The sequence below is a fragment of the Mus caroli genome, chromosome 19, assembly GCF_900094665.2.
Source record: "Mus caroli chromosome 19, CAROLI_EIJ_v1.1, whole genome shotgun sequence".
In the NCBI taxonomy this organism is placed as follows: domain Eukaryota; kingdom Metazoa; phylum Chordata; class Mammalia; order Rodentia; family Muridae; genus Mus; species Mus caroli.
The window spans coordinates 1,912,337-1,930,251 of record NC_034588.1 but is presented as its reverse complement, the minus strand read 5'-3'; the positions used below and the strand labels follow the sequence as shown (position 1 = coordinate 1,930,251).

The following is a 17,915-nucleotide window of genomic DNA, read 5'->3' as shown; positions in this document are numbered from 1 at the left end:
CCTGGAACTCCCTCTGTAGACCAGGCTGGCCTCGAACTCAGAAATCCGCCTGCCTCTGCCTCCTGAGTGCTGGGATTAAAGGCGTGCGCCACCACGCCCTGCTCAAACTCACCTTTTAAAACTCAAGTAGGGGCTGGAGAGATGGCACTGACTGCTCTTCTGAAGGTTCTGAGTTCAATTCCCAGCAACCACATGGTGGCTCACAACCATCTGTAACAAGATCTGATGCCCTCTTCTGGGGTGTCTGAAGACAGCTACAGTGTACTTACTTATAATAAATAAATAAATCCTTAAAAACAAAAACAAAAACAAAACAAAACAAAAAAAAACCCTCAAGTAAAAGGGCTGGTGAGATGGTAGCTAGGCAGGTAAACACGGTTGCCTCCAAGCCTGAACACTTCAGTTCAGTCACGGTAACGACCACATAGTAGGAGAGAACCAATTCTTGCAGAACGTCATCTGACTTAGGGTGTGCCATGGCACACTTTGCCCCCACACACATACGTTTTAAGAATTAAATTGTTTAGCTTTATTTTATTTTATTTTATGTGCATAAATATTTGACCTGCATGTTTGGGCCATGGCCAGCAGAGAAACCTCTGACTGAGGTAAGCAGGAAATCCGGTTCAGTGGCTGGCTCAGTAGCTGATGTTGGTTCAGACTTCTAGAGTCTGACATTATTATATTTTAGACATTTAAGTATAGTACAATTTTGTCTCATGTGCACAGTAAAGCTTTAAGGTATGACTACGTTGAAACTTTTTTGCATAGTACATGTGACCTCTTCCATAAAGATGGCTTCTATAGCTTAAGGCCTAGGGGAGTATCAGGTGTGGTCTCACTCATACAGAAATTGTAGAGGTCACCGAACTACAAAGTACATGTGACATCTATCTACCCCTAGGTTCTATTGACTGAGAAACAATGGTCAAGTTAAAGGTCTAGGGAAAAAGAGTTTGGAATAAACATAGTAGTCTGGGTAATTCAGGTGTGGCCTGGCCCCTACAGATAGCGTAGATCACCAGGATATTAACAACATTCACTGCTAGCATTCTGTGTGGAAAACAAGTATTTATCCCTTCTGTTCAAGACACAATCCTATGTGTTTAACATTCTTCGTTTTCCTAGTGCTTATCTGAAAGCACAAGAACCTTGAGCCCTCTACACATGTCTGCTATGTGTACCATGTTCAAGCCTGGTGCCTGCAGAAGTCTGAAAAGGTGTTGGATCCCCTAGAAGGAGTTATCGATGGTTGAGACCCACCAAGTCAGTACTGAGAAATCAGATTCAGTTCCCTGCAAGAGCCAGTACTCTTAGTCATTGAACTATCTCTCCAGCCCTAGAAAGTGTTTTTAAGATTTGTTTTCTATTTAATTATGTATATGCCACTATAAGTGCCAGTGGAGGCGAGAGGTATCATAACTCTGGAGCTGAAGGTACAAGAGGTTGTCAGCTGCCCAACATGGGTGCTGGTAAACAGACTCTGGGCCTCTGCAAGAGTAGTATGTATTCTTAACCAGTGAGCCATCTCTCTAGACCCCTTATTTTATTTTATTATTGTTTGTTTGTTTGTTTGTTTGTTTGTTTTGAAATAGGGTATCTATGTAGCCTTGGCTGTCCTGGAACTCACTATATCGACCAGACTGGCCTTGAATTCACCTTCCTCTGCCTTCCGATTGCTAGAATTAAAGCACCCACCACTATACCTTGCTCATAATTTTATTTTTTTAAAGCTATCTTTTACATTGTCTGGGTCAATCAGAGTCCCTCAACCTGTGGGAGAAATCAGGGTCCCAGTATTCAGGTGGGCAAGGAGTCAGCAAGTTACAGACAGACACAAACACAGGAGTGTTGGATCTGAATGTAATTTCTCAAAGCAAGCATCAGACATATATTACAGAAGAAAATAAGGAAGTTAGGTGACACATCAACTAAGGTACACTGAAGTTACTCGATGCATAATGACTCTTTACACAAAACACAAAAATGTATACATAAAGACTGGCAGGAACCAGGCAATTTAACAACTGAGAGTCAGCCCTATCTAAGGTCAGCTTATTCTTAGAAGCTGGGTGTGAGGTCTTTACACCCCAGGGGCAAGGGCTTTCCCGCCCAAGCCATAGTTCTAATTCTAATTTATTGTTTAACCTACCACCAGCCAGCTCTTAGTAAACACCTAGCTATGCTATTCTTCTGGGCTAGTGGAAGTATGTACTAAGGAGGGTTCCACTCTTGCTAATATTTTCATGGATAACACAATACTCTAATTCCTCCTAAGCCACAGCCCAATCTTCTTCCTAAACCACTGTAAGTTGCTACATATGGAGTGGCTCAGCTGTCATTCTCAGTGTTTTGTGAGGGACCTCCATTTACCAGAGGAGCCCACAAACTTTCCTCTATTAGGTAATGTAGTCTGCCATACATGACTATAATAAGAATTATAAACTTACTTTGTTAAACTTGCCCTGAAATCCCCAACTCTATCTAGTAGATTGTAATGCCTGATTTCTTTCACTATCTCTCTTTCAACACTGGAGGCATTTTGTTTGAATAAGTAACGTTCTTACGAAATTCCAAGCTCAGGGTCTGCTCAAAGACTGCCTAGGACATTGGGACACCAGTGAAAGCCAGGAATCAATGTTCAATCTAACTTAGCTATTTGTCAAATCATTCCTTGGGGGCACCTATAATAATAAAACAATACTAAAGGAAAGCACACAGAACCCTTCACCAACTATTTCAAGGACAAATCTGAAACATATCTGTGTTCTGGGACGCCAAAGACTCCAGGAGACCAGTTTCCATGAAACTTTTTGCCTCAGGACTGCAGCCAGCTTTTGGACTTGTCACGCAGACTCCACTGGAGTGGATGTGGCAATTGTCCATTAAAGAATGAGTAAATAAATAACTACAAATGATACTATTGGATAAGGGTTATTTTATATTATCAGGGAGAGGTTGACTGTAGCTCTTCCTTGATAGTGATTATTAGCAGAGTCTGACCTGCTATTGTTTTTCCCCCAGTGTCTCTGCCAGCCCCAGTATTAAATTACTTTTAGGCCTGCTAGCTTATTTTCATATTGTCTGTAAGTCTGCTTATACAAAGCTAAGTGATTAAGTAGGTCTAAAATGTGTACCTCATGTGTTAGGGGCCCCATAGTAGACCTGAAGGTGCTCGTCCAGAGGGTTTTTTTAAATGTTCATAATTATTTATTCTTTGAGAATTTCATACATGTATACAATGTATTTTTATCTTATCTAACTCTTACCTAACTCTCCTGTTCCACTCCTGCTAGGCTTCCCAACACCCCCCACCCCCCCCCACACACAGACCTTATATTCTCCCCCTCCTTCATTATAACCAATGAGTCCAATTAGTGCCACCCATATGTGCATGACGTGTCTGGGAAGTTTTGTTTTCAAGGTCTTAAAATAGCCGTGCTGTGAAACCACAGGGGAGAAAGATGTCCCCCTCAACTCTGTAGTTCTTATGTGCACTCTTTGGCTGATGCTAAGACTCTTAAGGAATGAGAGGAAATCATACTTGTTTCATTAATTTCATATGTACAGTGGAAATCTTCAGAAGACAGTGATATACAAAGAATACAAAGAAATAACCAAAGCATGATGCTTTTTACATTTCAAAAGAGTAATTAATCTCTGAGTGAGGAAGGACAGATGAGAATCTGGATCAGGGCAGTAAACTCTAGGTTTGCCAGGAAAGATGTATTCAGTCAAGGAGTGAAGTTAGTGTGAAATGGGGGTCACTTTAGAGCTGTCTGTGCACACTCATGGCAGCCCTAGGTTATCAGTCTCTGGTGATGAAGGTGTTTATCCCTGCTACGTGAGGGTCAGCCCTTCCAGAACAGTCCTTTAAGTTTTGTGCATAGAGGCAGAAGCACACCGTCCCCTCGGGTGAGTGCAGCTTGAGGTCGTCAGTTCCCCGTTCTGACGTTGTGCTTCCTTAACCTCCTGATGAATTCAGAACCCGGTATCTTCAAACAAGAACGGCTTTCTCCTGAGTGAGGCTTTGTTAGGGATGTGTAAGGATTCTGCGGTCACTCCTATTCCTGCCATTACCCAGCAGCTCTCTATGTGTCTAGAGAAGTTCAGGTTTTACCTTGGTCTGGAATGTGTAGAAAGATCAGAGAAAATTGGAATTGTCTCTCAATAAGCAAGTAACCTGGCTATTAAAATAATTTTAAATGTGCCACTTAGAGATAGTCGAAATGTATTGCAGTCTACAGCGGGACCTACTTTTGACATTTTTAATTTTCTTGATGAAGAAAACCGTCTTAAATTCAAATTACTCCAGTTTCTCGTTTTGTTTGTTCGGACAGTAAGGATCTGTGCAGTTGGATTCTTAGGGAGGGAAGGGAGGGAAGTAAGGAGAGAGAAGAGGGGCGACTAGCAAGACAAGCTGGACCACAGAGAGAGTAGTGTTCCTGTCTCAGTGAAGCTGAGATGTCTGCATGCCTGTGATGCTTCCAGAACTAGGAAACAGGACAGAGATGTTCATAGTTAGCTATTATAGCACTTGTTTTGAGCGTCACTGAATTAAAGATTTCATGCATGGATATGATGCAGTTCATCAGTTAAGATTCATCACAAAGGAAATATTAATCAGCCCACTTACGGGACTTTAGAAAAAGCCCTTTAATCTTGGGGTGGTGCTACAAGAGGGCATAACTGGCCCTTCTGGGTACTTATATGCTGTGTCCTTCTGTGTGTGTTTAGTAAAGACATGAAAACTACTTTTTTTTTTTTTTTTTTTTTTTTTTTTTTTTGGGAGGGGGTTTTTTTTTTTACCCCCGGGTTTCCTGGAACCCCCTTTGTAGACCAGGCTGGCCTCGAACTCAGAAATCCGCCTGCCTCTGCCTCCCGAGTGCTGGGATTAAAGGCGTGNTTGTAGACCAGGCTGGCCTCGAACTCAGAAATCCGCCTGCCTCTGCCTCCCGAGTGCTGGGATTAAAGGCGTGTGCCACCACGCCCGGCTGAAAACTACTTTTTAAATCCCTTTTAGGTTGGCAGTGGTGGCGCATGCCTTCAATCTCAGCACTTGGGAGGCAGAGACAGGTGGATCTTTGAGTTCGAGGCCAGCCTGGGCTACAGAGTGAGTTCCAGGACAGCCAGGGCTACACAGAGAAACCATGTCTCAAAAACAAAAACAAACCCAAAACACCCTTTTAATTTCTTTCTTGATTTATTACATTCCAATTCCTGTAGGGTTAGAATTTTCAAAACCTGCTTTAATGAGGGTTCTTAAGTGCTTCAGCCTCCCTTCTAGCCCACCTATCAGAGTTAGGAGAAAAGAAAGGTTAGTAGGAAAGGGAGGTTGTAGACCTGTAGAAGTAGTTCTTTGGGGTGATTCCAATCTTCATTGTCAGGATACCAGCAGTCCAGTCTAAAACTTCAAACACAAATCCGTAGCAACAGTCCACTGAACATAGATGAATAGAAGCAGCTCGATCCAGAAGAAACCTGGAGGCTCTGCCGTATTGGCATGAGACTGCAGAAGTGGCAGGAAGCAGCCAGAGTACCATGAGAAGTTCTTTGGCACTTTTCTCTCCACAACCTCACAATGAGTGAAGATCAGCAAAGACCAGCAAAGCATTGCAAGGTGAACCAGTGCAAGAGTGCTGCTCACTGTCTGTTGGATTCTGCTTGTACTCTTTCTAGCATCACACATCCTCTCGAGTACCTGCTTCAGCAAAACATCCTCTCACCAGACAGCTTCCAGAAAAACATCACGACACAACTGAGTCTCCAAAGAAATCAGAAATTTCCACTTCAGAATCCCATTCTTTTTTCTTCCTTGTATTTTCAGACAAAACCACATTTCTCTTACCAGGGGGCACCTTGGGACCACAGGGAAAATTAGATGAGACCATTTTAAAAAGTGTGGATGGTAGACTGATCTGCTAGTCCTGGTGGAAGCCAAAGGGAAGCTTCCATTCCTCCCACCTTGCCACATTGCTTTTCCTAGCTTGAAATCTTATTTTCTGATTCCCTTACCTTATTGGCAGCTACTTACATGTCTGGCACCGTTCATTTGAGACTTTGTATGCTACTGGAATGTGTAGGATTGGGGTCACTAGTGTTCACCATTTGTAACATTTACCAGTCAGTTTTCTGTCCTCATCGTAGTCTACCTGTGGACTGCATTGACAGTTCCTCCTGTGTCTACCTCGCTGGCAGTGCCTCAGTCCTTCTCATCTGCCCAAGGATCATCTTTTTCCTGTTTGAACTCCTGGAAGATCTCAGTTTTCAGTTCTCTGCTTTGATTTCTAAATCCATAACTCCAGCCTGATGCTTTTCTTGAGCTGGAGACATCCACAACCAGCCATCTAGTTGTCTACCCATACAGTCAAGACGTCTCAAACTCTGCTCCAGAACAGCCCGTCTCCTCCTTCACCTGAAACGGTGCGACCATCATCCAGCCTGTTGCTCAAGCCAACACCTCAGACCTTTCATGAAGTTTTCTCTTTTTCCAGAACCTGCATTCAGTCTATTAGCAAGACATGAGCAATGCACTAGAATATTTGTGAATTCTACTCTCGCTCATTCATTATCTAGGAGACCACACTTCTCTCCTGCCTTAGCTGGATCTAGTGGATTTTTCCAAACCACTAATGATCCCTTCTCTGGGAGGTCTACTTTCACCTAAGCAGAACACTTTTACCTGAATCATTGTATATAATGATTTTCTTGTTTATAAATTATCAGTGTCTCCCATCATAAGCAAAATCAAAGCCCCTGCCGGGCGTGGTGGCGCACGCCTTTAATCCCAGCACTCGGGAGGCAGAGGCAGGCGGACTTCTGAGTTCCAGGACAGCCAGGGAACACACAGAGAAACCCTGTCTCAAAAAGCCAAAAAAAAAAAAAAAAAAAAAAAATCAAAGCCCCTAACTTCAGAGTCTAATTTTCACTTTTCATTTTTACATTCCTCGAGCTCCAGACATTCTTGCTTACTTTGTTTCTCTAAACATCCCAACCTCCTTTTGTTCATATGTCACTCAGTCCTCTGGAGTTTCCCTCCTGCGTCCCTGTACAATCACTAGGTAGCTTTTGCTTGGTGTTAAATGTTATGTACCATGCACTCTGTGGTCTTCTCCAACTCAGTTTCTCTCCTGCCATACACATGGTGTTATGTTTAGAAAGAAATTGATAATTGAAATAAAATCTTAACTCGTTTTTTCCTGATGGGCAGCATTGAATGTATGGCTATACCGCAGCTTTGGGGGCTGCTTCTGGTGACACTCATATGGATTTACTGTGCATAATGCAAACAGTGTCGCGTAGAGAGTTCTCACTTCTCACTGTGTTTCTATGCACGGCTCTCGGCAGCCCACGGGTTGATGTTATTACACGTTCATTTTATATTTGAAGACACAGAGGCAACGGGAGGAGGCAAGGTAGCAAGCTCAGTGCCATCTCGCCAGTGAGTGTGATTGCTGGAGAGTGGATGTTCATAGTTTTCTATAATGATTTAGACAACAGTCCCATAGGCAGCATATGAGTTCCCATCGTACCACATTTTCATACATACATAATTCTGCCAAACTTGTATTTTGACTCCAATTTGTATTTTCCTGATTTTTAAAAAAATATTTATCCATAGCCATTAACATTTCCTCTTGGAAACACAAATTGTTCATGTCCTTTGCCTATTCTTATATTGATTTGCCAGCCTTCTTATTCTACATACTTTGTTAGCGTTATGCGTTTCAAATATCTTCTCCAAAGTCATGACTGTCTTTTTAAATTTTTTTTAAGATTTTATTTTATGTATATGAGTGCTCTATCTGCATGTACACCTGCATGACCGAAGAGGACATCAGAACTCATTACAGATGGTTGTGACCCACCATGTGGTTGCTGGGAAATGATCTCAGGATCTCTGGATGAGTAGCCAGTGTTCTTAACTGCTGAGCCATTTCTCCAGCCCCCGTCATTTCATTGATTATATGGTATTTCCTGCTAGCAGAAAATCCTAATTTTACAGAGTTAATTTATTGTTCCCAGTATCTTGTTTTTAGAATATTTCAGAATCATAATAATATTGTCCTGGGGCTGGTGAGATGGCTCAGTGGTTAGAGTTACTGTCTGCAAAGCCTGAGTTAGATCCACAGGACCCATGTGGTAAAAGAATACCAATTCTCTTCTCTGACTTCCTATGCATGCTGTGGCACGCATGTGCATGCATTCACAGTCAATCAATTAATTAAAATATAATAAAAAGTGTAAAAGAACACAGTTCTGTATTCTAAACCTTACATTTCATGTATACGCTGAGTAGTATTCTGTGTAGTGAGTCCTTTTCCTAGTTAGGGAATGCTGCTGCTTCTCTTCTTTACCTCCTCTGCCTCCTCATGATCCTCCTGCCTCTGCCACCTGAGTGCTGGGATGAACGGGCCTGCTTCTCCGCTCCTAGTCCTGCTATCATCTTTTTTTATTTTCTCTCTTTCTTTCTTTCTTTCTTTCTTTCTTTCTTTTTTTTTTTTTTTTTTTTGGTTTTTGGTTTTTGATTTTTCGAGACAGGGTTTCTCTGTGTAGCCCTGGCTATCCTGGAACTCACTTTGTAGACCAGGCTGGCCTCGAACTCAGAAATCCTCCTGCCTCTGCCTCCCGAGTGCTGGGATTAAAGGCATGCGCCACCACCGCCTGGCTAATGAGATTCTTTTGAATATCCCAAATAAACTTATATACATTACCCTGAAAGCAGTGACATTTGTTTCTTTCAGTTAGTCATGCTGACGTGAGCCTGGCTCGCCATTCTTCTTTGATGATGTACAGTAAGGCTCTCTTTGAGTTTATAAAATTGGAATCTATTTCTTCCTTTAGGTCTTCTGAAAAATGTATGTAGGGTTAGTTTTTTTAATTTTTGTTTGTTTGTTTTTTAGACTGTTAGCAGAATTTGCATATAAACATCATCTGAACTTGGGGTTTTCTTTTTCAGGGGCTCTGCAATTACTGACCAGTGTCTCTGATTGTTACTGACGATGTTTTTATGCAAGTAGCTATGGCTTTTTTAATAATTCCTGCTACAAGTTTTTCAGCTATCTTCTTTATTCATCCAATTGCGGCTTTACTTGAATAAAGTAGTTTGTGGAATTGGAACGGACGGCTTTTCCACCCTAGCCTCTTTGTTCCCAGAAATAATGTCTCTGAGACTTCATATATATGAATAAATGTTCAAGCCCTAGTCTTCAACTTGATCCTTGATCAGCTCGTTACTTCTAAACTATTCTATGTCTTCCACGTGGTTAGTTACCTTCCTCAGTTTCATGTGTCTGTCTCCTCCAGCATTCAGGGTGAATCCCCCAGAATTCCTCTCTTTCTCTCTCTACCGGAACTTCCACCTCCTATTTCTGGGCCCAATTCATTGTCCACAGGCTTTTTGTCAGGTGGAACTTTCACACTGCACAAAGGATTCTCTCTACAGGAATAATTTAATTTTTAAAATCTGCTTCATCTGGAGAATGTCCCTTTAAAAACGTCCGGGTTTCCAAACTTTATTAATCTATAAGGACTAGTATCTGCGGATCCTTGAGGGGTAGAGTGGGTAGAGTTCAGTTTTCATCTTTGGGTCCTACAAGGTGGCAGGAGAGAACCGACTCCTCAAAGTTATTTCTGACCCCCACACACTCTCTCTAACTAGTTTTAAAAAGGAGACTGAGGAGAGAGTTCAGTTGGTAAAGTGATTGCAAGAGGACCTGAATTCCATCCCCAGAACCCACATTCTAAAAAGCCAGGTGGAGCCTGGCATGTGGTTCACACCTTTAATTCCAGCACTAGTCAGAGGCAAATGGATCTCTGTGTTTGAAGCCAGCCTGATCTAAAGAGCAAGGTCTAAGAGAGTCAGAGCTACACAGAAAACTGTTTTGGGGGCTGGGGGGAAGGAGCCAGGTTGGGTGTCACATTCATATAATCCTAGCACTGGGGCGGTAGAGACTGGGGACTCCTTGGGACTTACTACTGACCAGCCGAGCCTATATGGCAAGTTCCAGGCTAGTGAAACACCTTATCTCAATATAAACACATTTTAAGCAGACAGTGTGTGAGGAATTACACCTGAGGCTTTTCTCTGACTTCCACAAATGAGTGCATGCATATTACACCTCTGCACATACATGAATACATACACACAAATTAATAAATTAATATGATATCCTGGTACGGTGATGCACACCTATGATCCCATCATTCAGGAAACAGGCACAGGGAGGCAAGAATATTGCCATGAGATTGAGACCAGCCTGATCTATGTAATACTAAGGGATTTTTTTTTTTGCTTTGTTTTATTTTCTTTTATAAAATAAAGTAATAACAGCAAGCAAGTTTATTGGAACTACTGTAGATGTATAGCAAAAATTTGATATGTAATCTTTTTATTTATATGAGTACTTTGTAGCTATCTTCAGACACACCAGAAGAGGACATCAAATTCCATTACAGATGGTTGTGAGCCGTGTGATTGCTGGGAATTGAACCCAGGACCTCTGGCAGAGCAGTCAGTGCTCTTAACTGCTGAGCCATCTCTCCAGCCCCATAGTCTAAAATTTAAAGCTATTTTTACTAAATATATACTGGTCTTGAATTAACTCCTGGTGAGTTGATAATTCAGTTCTCATAATGCTATCTTGCCAGAATTATATAGCCATACCTAATCTTTCTGTAGTGACATTTTGGAATTTTGGTTTCTTTTAAAAACACAGAAATATTATAAGAATATATTTTCACTTTAATCCCAGGTATGGGATATGGGGCTGCTTCATCTAAGTATGATTTGGCTCATGCTCTAGGAGGGGTTGATTTTGCCAGGTGCAGATAATTTCTGTCATTGTATGACAGTTGGAATTCTGGGGACTTTTCAGAGGGCATATAAATGCTAGAGCCTCAAGAAGTGAGTCAGTTGCTAAGTAGTTGTCCACAAAGAAGAAACTAGATATCCTGACAGCAAGGATCAAACTTGTCCCAAGGAACTCAGTGCCCCAGTCAGCAGGAAGTCGTCTAGTGATAACGTTATCCACTTTCCAGCCCCTGACTTTATTCAGGGATCTCTTTCCATTTCTCTCTGTCCTTTTATCTCTCTTATCTAGTGTTTGGGGGTTGAAAGGGTGGAAGAAAAGGGATGGGGAAGGGTGGACGAGAGTAAATCCCACAAAGTAGCAAAAAGAGCAGCTACAGCTTTCTTTTGATAATTATATATACCTGGCATACATGTCCAGTCTTCTGTTTTAGTCTGTCTCTTAGAGCATATGGAAGGGCTTCAGGTATTTTGTTATGTTTTGGTTTTGAGACAGTGCCTGACTGTGTAGCTCTGGCTGGCCTGGAGCATGCTGTATAAACTAGGCTGGACTTGAATTCAGAAGACCGCCACAGTTCAGCTCCCAGCACCCACATTTGTGACTCTCTGCCAACTTGTTGTTGGTTTTTGAGACCGGGTTTCTCTGTATAGCCCTGGCTATCCTGGAACTCACTCTGTAGGCCAGGCTGGCCTCGAACTCAGAGATCTGCCTGCCTCTGCCTCCCAAATGTTGGGATTAAAGGCATGTGCCACCACTATGGCATTTCTGCCCATTTTAAACTTATGTTGCTGTAGACTTGGTTACAAAACACTGCCTCGGAGAGACCTTGAGCAGGTAGGACTATTCAGATTAGCTGCTTCTAAATCTATGACATACAAAATCAGGTCATAACAGTGAGTGTATATTACTTTAAGCAATTAATATTGTTTTATAGTAATAATTAATATATACTAATGAAAGTTGTTTGGTGGAAAACTGTCAGTTATTGTTATCTGAAAATTTCTTTAATTAGTTCTCATTCCTGAAATATATATTATCTATATATACAATTTTATATTCACAATTATTTTTCTCTCAGCACATTGAGGTTATTTTTTGCATTCTCTTTTCCATTCATTTCCTAATATTAAAATACCGTTATCAAAGAAAAGAGTGGTATTCTGAGTGTGTAAGAAACTGAAAACGCAGCCTAGTGGTGGCGCACGCCTTTAATCCTAGCACGCAGGAGGCAGAGGCAGGCGGGTCTCTCAAGTTTGAGGCCAGCCTTGTCTATAGAGTGAATTCCAAAACAGCCAGGGCTACACAGAGAAACCCAACCCTATCTGGAGGTGGGGGATTTAGACCCAATAACAATACAATTTTAAAATGGGAAAATATTTGAATATAGATGTTTTACCAAAGAAGACACAATGGTTAGACATGAAAATAAACATATGAAGAGATGCTTGGTACCATTAATCATCAGGAAAAGCAGACTAAAGTATGGTAGGATACCACTCCACATTCATTCAATAGCTGTAATAAAACATATAGATAACCACCAAAGTTGGTGAGGATATGGAGAAACAGGAGTCCTCCCATCCCTTCCTCTCTTCCATTCTGTGCTAGAGACTGAACCCAGGCCATGCACATTCCAAGCCTTACCACTGAGCTGTATGTTCATCAGCTCTTGTTGGTAGTTTCATAAAGAGTGAAACAGAGGTGAGTGAGGCCCTGTGTGTGCAGGGTGCTGCGCTGTGGTGCTGGAGCAAACTCTGCTGCGCCTGTGGAAGAGTCCCAAGTGCTCTTCCCCCCCACTGAGCATCTCGCCAGCCCCTGCTTATCCAATCAGCATTCTTCTCTTTGGTTCCACAGTGGGCTTTAAGTTCATTTTAACTGGAATTAAAGTGTGTGCCATTACCGCTGAGCACTTTCCTTGTGTGATTTAACTCATGAGCTGCCTTTGTTATGAGGAGTAAGACAGTTATCTGTCATTGGTTTTGTTCATAGAGCTAATTTTCCAGTATGGTACTGTTTGTTAATTGAATGATGAATCTGCCTACAGTAGATTCCCATCTATCCTTAAATCTCGGTTCCGACTGTCATCCCCTGCCATCCCTGTTTACTCTTCCCCATCACCATGACGCTTGGACCACTTACCCAAGAGTGCATATTAATATTTGCAGAATAAAACTTTCTTTACTCTTTTTTTCCCCAGAAATTACCTTGCTTTTGTTTATTCCTATGAACATTTAAAATCATGCCGGGCGTGGTGGCGCACGCCTTTAATCCCAGCACTCAGGAGGCAGAGGCAGGAGGATTTCTGAGTTCAAGGCCAGCCTGGTCTACAGAGTGAGTTCCAGGACAGCCATGGGCTATACAGAGAAACCCTGTCTCAAAAAAACAAAACAAAACAAAACAAAATCTTACAGGAAGGGTTAATGTGTTCCTGTGTTGTTCTGTCCTCAATGCAACATTTATTAAAATGTGTCCTATTGGTTTCATCTGCTTTTATATCTGAAGTATTTTGTAGTTAGCTGTTAAATCCTGAAGACTTTAGCACGTATCTCCTTTTACTTACTTTGCAAGTGTGTGTGTGTGTGTGTGTGTGTGTGTGTGTGTGTGTGTGTGTGTGTGTGAGAGAGAGAGAGATCACTTTTGCCTTGTTTCGGATATGCTTGGATGGCAGGTAGGGGAGAATGAGAAGATCACCATGTCTCTGCTTCTTGTGTCCCCTGAAGCTGTGGGACACATAATAATAGAAAACTGTGGGTGGGCTTGAGATGTATAAACAAACATTCACTGAAGTAAGTCTGCAGAATGATATGCCTTTGACATTTTTCAAACATACAAGCTAAAGCTCTTTTACCTCGATTGGCCTTCTCATAGTCTTACTTAAGTAGACCATGTTCCACAGTAGATGTTACCTTCCTACAAATTCTTATATTTAACAGAACCTTCTCTCTCTGTATTTTTCTAGGCTCTTCAGCTTAACTCTGAAGAAACTTGTTATGCTTAAAGAAATGGACAAAGATCTTAACTCAGTAGTCATTGCTGTGAAGCTGCAGGTGAGTTGAACAGTGAGTGTTCTGAGCCTGAGGAAGCTCGGATGGTGCCTTTGATGTTGTAGCTATAGAAATTCCCTGGAGCCACTCCTTTCCTCAGCTATGTGGGGAACGATTGTGGAGGAGCAGCTGAGCATGAGACATACAGAGTCCCAATTCCACCTTTAATTTGGGTCCTCAGTTTCATTATATTTTATCTTGAAAAACAAAATGGTCCTTCTTTGCTGCCTGCCTGTTCAGATAAGTGAGACAGGCTGAAGCCTGTTGTAAACCACTCAGTGTCATAAAGGGATGCGGGCCACTCCAGCCTTAGTTCTCCAGTGTCTAGGTTAGGACAGCACTTTTGAAGGCTTGCTATAGGATGTAAAAAAAAAAAAAAAAATGTATACATTAGCATTTTAGCCCTAACCATTTAAAGTTTACTAGAGTGTTTTATTTTCCAGGTAGCCCTCACGCTTAATGCTTCTTACATCTAAGTTTGTGTTCTCAAGGAATTCAACATATTTCATAAAAATTCGGACTCCCAAGCATTCCTGAATTCAGAGAATCAGAGAGAAAGAGAAAGGGAGGGAGGGAGGGAGGGAGGGAGGGAGGGAGGGAGAGAGAAACTAAATGACAAAAGCAAAAGCATTTAAGAATTTACCCATTGCCACTTAATAATTAAGTGGCAGAGCTGAGACTGGAAACCAAAGAGTATGTAATTTACATTTAATAAACTCCATTCCCAGATCTTCCTTAACTGATGAATCCTTCCTAATGAAGACTCCTTGGAGCTTAGTGAGGTCCCGCGGTGCCTCTGCAGTGCTTACATAACAGCTGAGTCTTTCACTTGAGGGTGCTGTATTTGCTGAGTTTCTCTCTCTTTTTTTAAAGATTTATTAATGTGTATGAGTGCTCTAGTTACATGTACACCTGAATGCCAGAAGAGGGCATCGGATCACATTATAGAGAGTCATGACCCACCATATGGTTTCAGGGGATTGAACTTAGGAAGAGTGCTCTTAACCACTGAGCCATCTCTCCATCCCTGAGTCTCTTTCCTTAAAAAACAGTGAACTATAGGATGATCCTCTATAAACCATCATATTGATTAGCTAGCTTGCTAAGTGATGTTTATTATACTAAATGACCTCCATTAAAATTTACAGCTGAGGGGCTGAAGAGACGGCTCAGTGGTTGCTTTTCCAGAGGACCTGAGTTGATTCCCACCTAGTGGCTCACAACTGACTAGGAAAATGGGTCTGCAGTTAAGACCATGTACTAATCAGATATGATGGACACACCTTTGAATACAGCACTTGGAAGGCAGAGGCAGGCAGATCTTTGTGAACTCAAGATCAACCTGGTCTACGTAGAGAGACCCTGCCTCAAACAACAAAAAGAACTTGTACTGCTCTTTCAGAGACCCTGAGTTTTGTTCCAGCATCCATGTAAAACAGCGCACAGTTGCCTGTAACTCTAGGTCCAGGGAATCCAATGCCTCTGGCTTCCTCGGGCATGTGCATGCATGCACAGACTCACACATACCCTCAACTAAAAGTAAAAATTAAAAAACATTTTTTTGAAACATGGTCTCACTATGTAGCTCTGGGTGTCCTATAATTTACTACGTTTAACTAGATGGCCTTGAACTCTCAGAGATCCATCTGCCTTCTGAATGCTGAATGCCTTCAGAAGACTGGGATAGAGCAGACTCCAAGGAAACCTAAAATTCAGTTTACTGTATTGTTTGAGATACCAGTGAAACAGCTAGAAGGAAATACTGAAGAAACAGTAGAGACTGAGTGTCAGGCTCTGGAGAGGGCTTGGGGTTTGGAAGGAATTGATAGCTACAAGACTGGCTGGAACAACAGGCATAAAGGGAGTAAACACAAATGGTAGCCAGCTGTGGACAGAAGCCCCAGGCCCTCCAGTGCCAGGAAGTCTGAAAGGACTCAGAATAAGAGCATCTCCAGGGTCAGATGGAATCCCAAAGCTGTGGTGTTCTGGGACAGCAAATGATGCCCTATAAAAGGCTGGGGACAGGCCAAGAAAGAACCTGGGCCATCAGACTCATCAAGAGTGAATTATCCATCTTGCTGATGGTAGATTGGTGGAGAAAAGGTGACAGAAATACAGAGATACATTAGGAGAAGTCAGAATAGGGGACTCAAAAGAGAAGTCTACTGTGAAAAGAAGACCTGTGAGGTGCTGTCCAGTGAGGCCAGGAGGAGTTTCGTTTGCTTTGTTGGAAATAATAGTACATTTGCTCCTGAGAATGGTCTAGGATTATGTGAGTAAAGTATGTGAGCAGAAAGAATAACTTCCACAGTGCCTTCTACTAGGTGAGAAGGGAGGTTAGTACCTGAGTGCAGTGCCCCCTAACTTTGGATGGAGACATAGGTGGTTGTCTGTAACAGAAGGGGAGGAAGGGAGGGTGTGTGAGGACAGCAACCCAGGGTGGGTTTATGAGGTGTGAGCTGCTCCAGCTTTCTCAGTGAAAAGAATCAAGGCCAACAGCATTGGGAAATGTTAGTGGTCATGTGTCACGGGATTGGGAAGGCATGGTACATCCTGTGAGGACAGAGAATGGACTTGAGACATTATCCTAGGCAGGGATACTTACCCCACTTAAGATGGGGCCCATAGCTTTAGTCAGACCACATAGCCAAATTGTGTTGCTATACATGTTCATCTGGTACAGTTGAATCTAAAACAATCTTAAAGGACTAAGAAACATACATAGTTCAGTGATAGGGTCATTGTCTGGTACATCAAAGCCATGACTTCAGTTCTCAGCACCATAGAATAAGCCTGGCAGAGCAGGAATAGGAGGACTGATGGTGGTGGGATGGGGAACTTATAAAGGCTGACTGGTGTTTGCAGCACAGTACATAGTTCTTTTGGTCATCGTGTAGTGACACAGCTTTGACAGGAGTTTTTCTTGGTTTCAGGGTTCAAAAAGGATTCTTCGCTCCAATGAGATCATCCTTCCAGCCAGTGGCCTGGTGGAGACAGAGCTCCAGTTAACCTTCTCCCTCCAGGTCAGAGAGGTCTAAATCCTGACGTTTCTAGTGATGCAACAGTCTAGCACCCAAATAGTCTTGACATTTGAGGACTTTATTTTCCAAAAACAGCCAGAACCCAGTTTGAGTAGAAAGAACAAAAGTCACTTATGGGCTAATAGCCAACCTGGAAGGCATCTTCCAAGCAGTGCCTGAGCCAGCACAAGTAGGGGTGTACTGGATATGATGCTGAGCAGATACTGAGGCCCAGTTTCCCCTTACATGATGCTTGGTAGCTACCCACTGAGCTCCACCACCACACTTAGCTTTTCCCTGTCATTACTGATCTGAATCTCAGGTCCCAGTAGAATACAGCCCACTTCTATTATATGTTATATCCACCCTTCTCCCTTCATCCCTCTTAGAACATCTCTTTCATCATAATCCTGGTGACTGTGTTGAATCATATAGAGAAAACATCTGGGCAGATAACAGAGAAAATGTTTCTAAGCTTATGTAGACCTACCAGCACCCTGCAGTACCAGGCCCTCTGGCGTTCCTTTCTTTCTTTCTCTGACCAATCACTCTTAAAACCAAGAGACGCCAAAGCCACTAACACTCAGTCCTCTAGCTGGGCCTGAGCCACCAAGGTTCTGGTTGCTGTCCTGGTTAACCATCTAGTCTGTTTTCCTCTTCAGTACCCTCATTTCCTTAAGCGAGATGCCAACAAACTGCAGATTATGTTGCAAAGGAGGAAGCGGTACAAGAACCGAACTATCTTGGGCTATAAAACCTTAGCTGTGGGACTCATCAACATGGCAGAGGTGAGCAGAGCACAAGTCTTGGACTGCAGGTCTCTAAGTCCATTGTCACCCAGCCTGCAGGCAGGCATTTACTTTTTCTTTATAGGTGAATTATTTTATGGGAAATCCAGTCTGCTAATAGTTTTCTCAGTTTCTCTTACATGAAAGTTGTTTACTTTTAACCCTTTGTTTGTTTGTTTGTTTTGGTTTTTCAAGACAGGGTTTCTCTGTGTAGCCCTGGCTGTCCTGGAACTCACTCTGTAGACCAGGCTG

At 42.3% G+C, this 17,915-nt stretch overlaps 1 protein-coding gene across 1 annotated transcript in view; it reads left to right on the top strand.

Annotated features, from left to right (window-relative positions):
• Pacs1 (phosphofurin acidic cluster sorting protein 1) overlaps positions 1 to 17,915 on the top strand; it is a 126,994-nt gene that overhangs the window by 83,206 nt on the left and 25,873 nt on the right. The window contains exons 2-4 of the mRNA XM_021151452.2: positions 13,771 to 13,858; positions 16,789 to 16,878; positions 17,538 to 17,663. Of these exons, the coding sequence (XP_021007111.1) occupies positions 13,771 to 13,858; positions 16,789 to 16,878; positions 17,538 to 17,663 (304 nt within the window). The remainder of the gene's footprint in view (positions 1 to 13,770; positions 13,859 to 16,788; positions 16,879 to 17,537; positions 17,664 to 17,915) is intronic.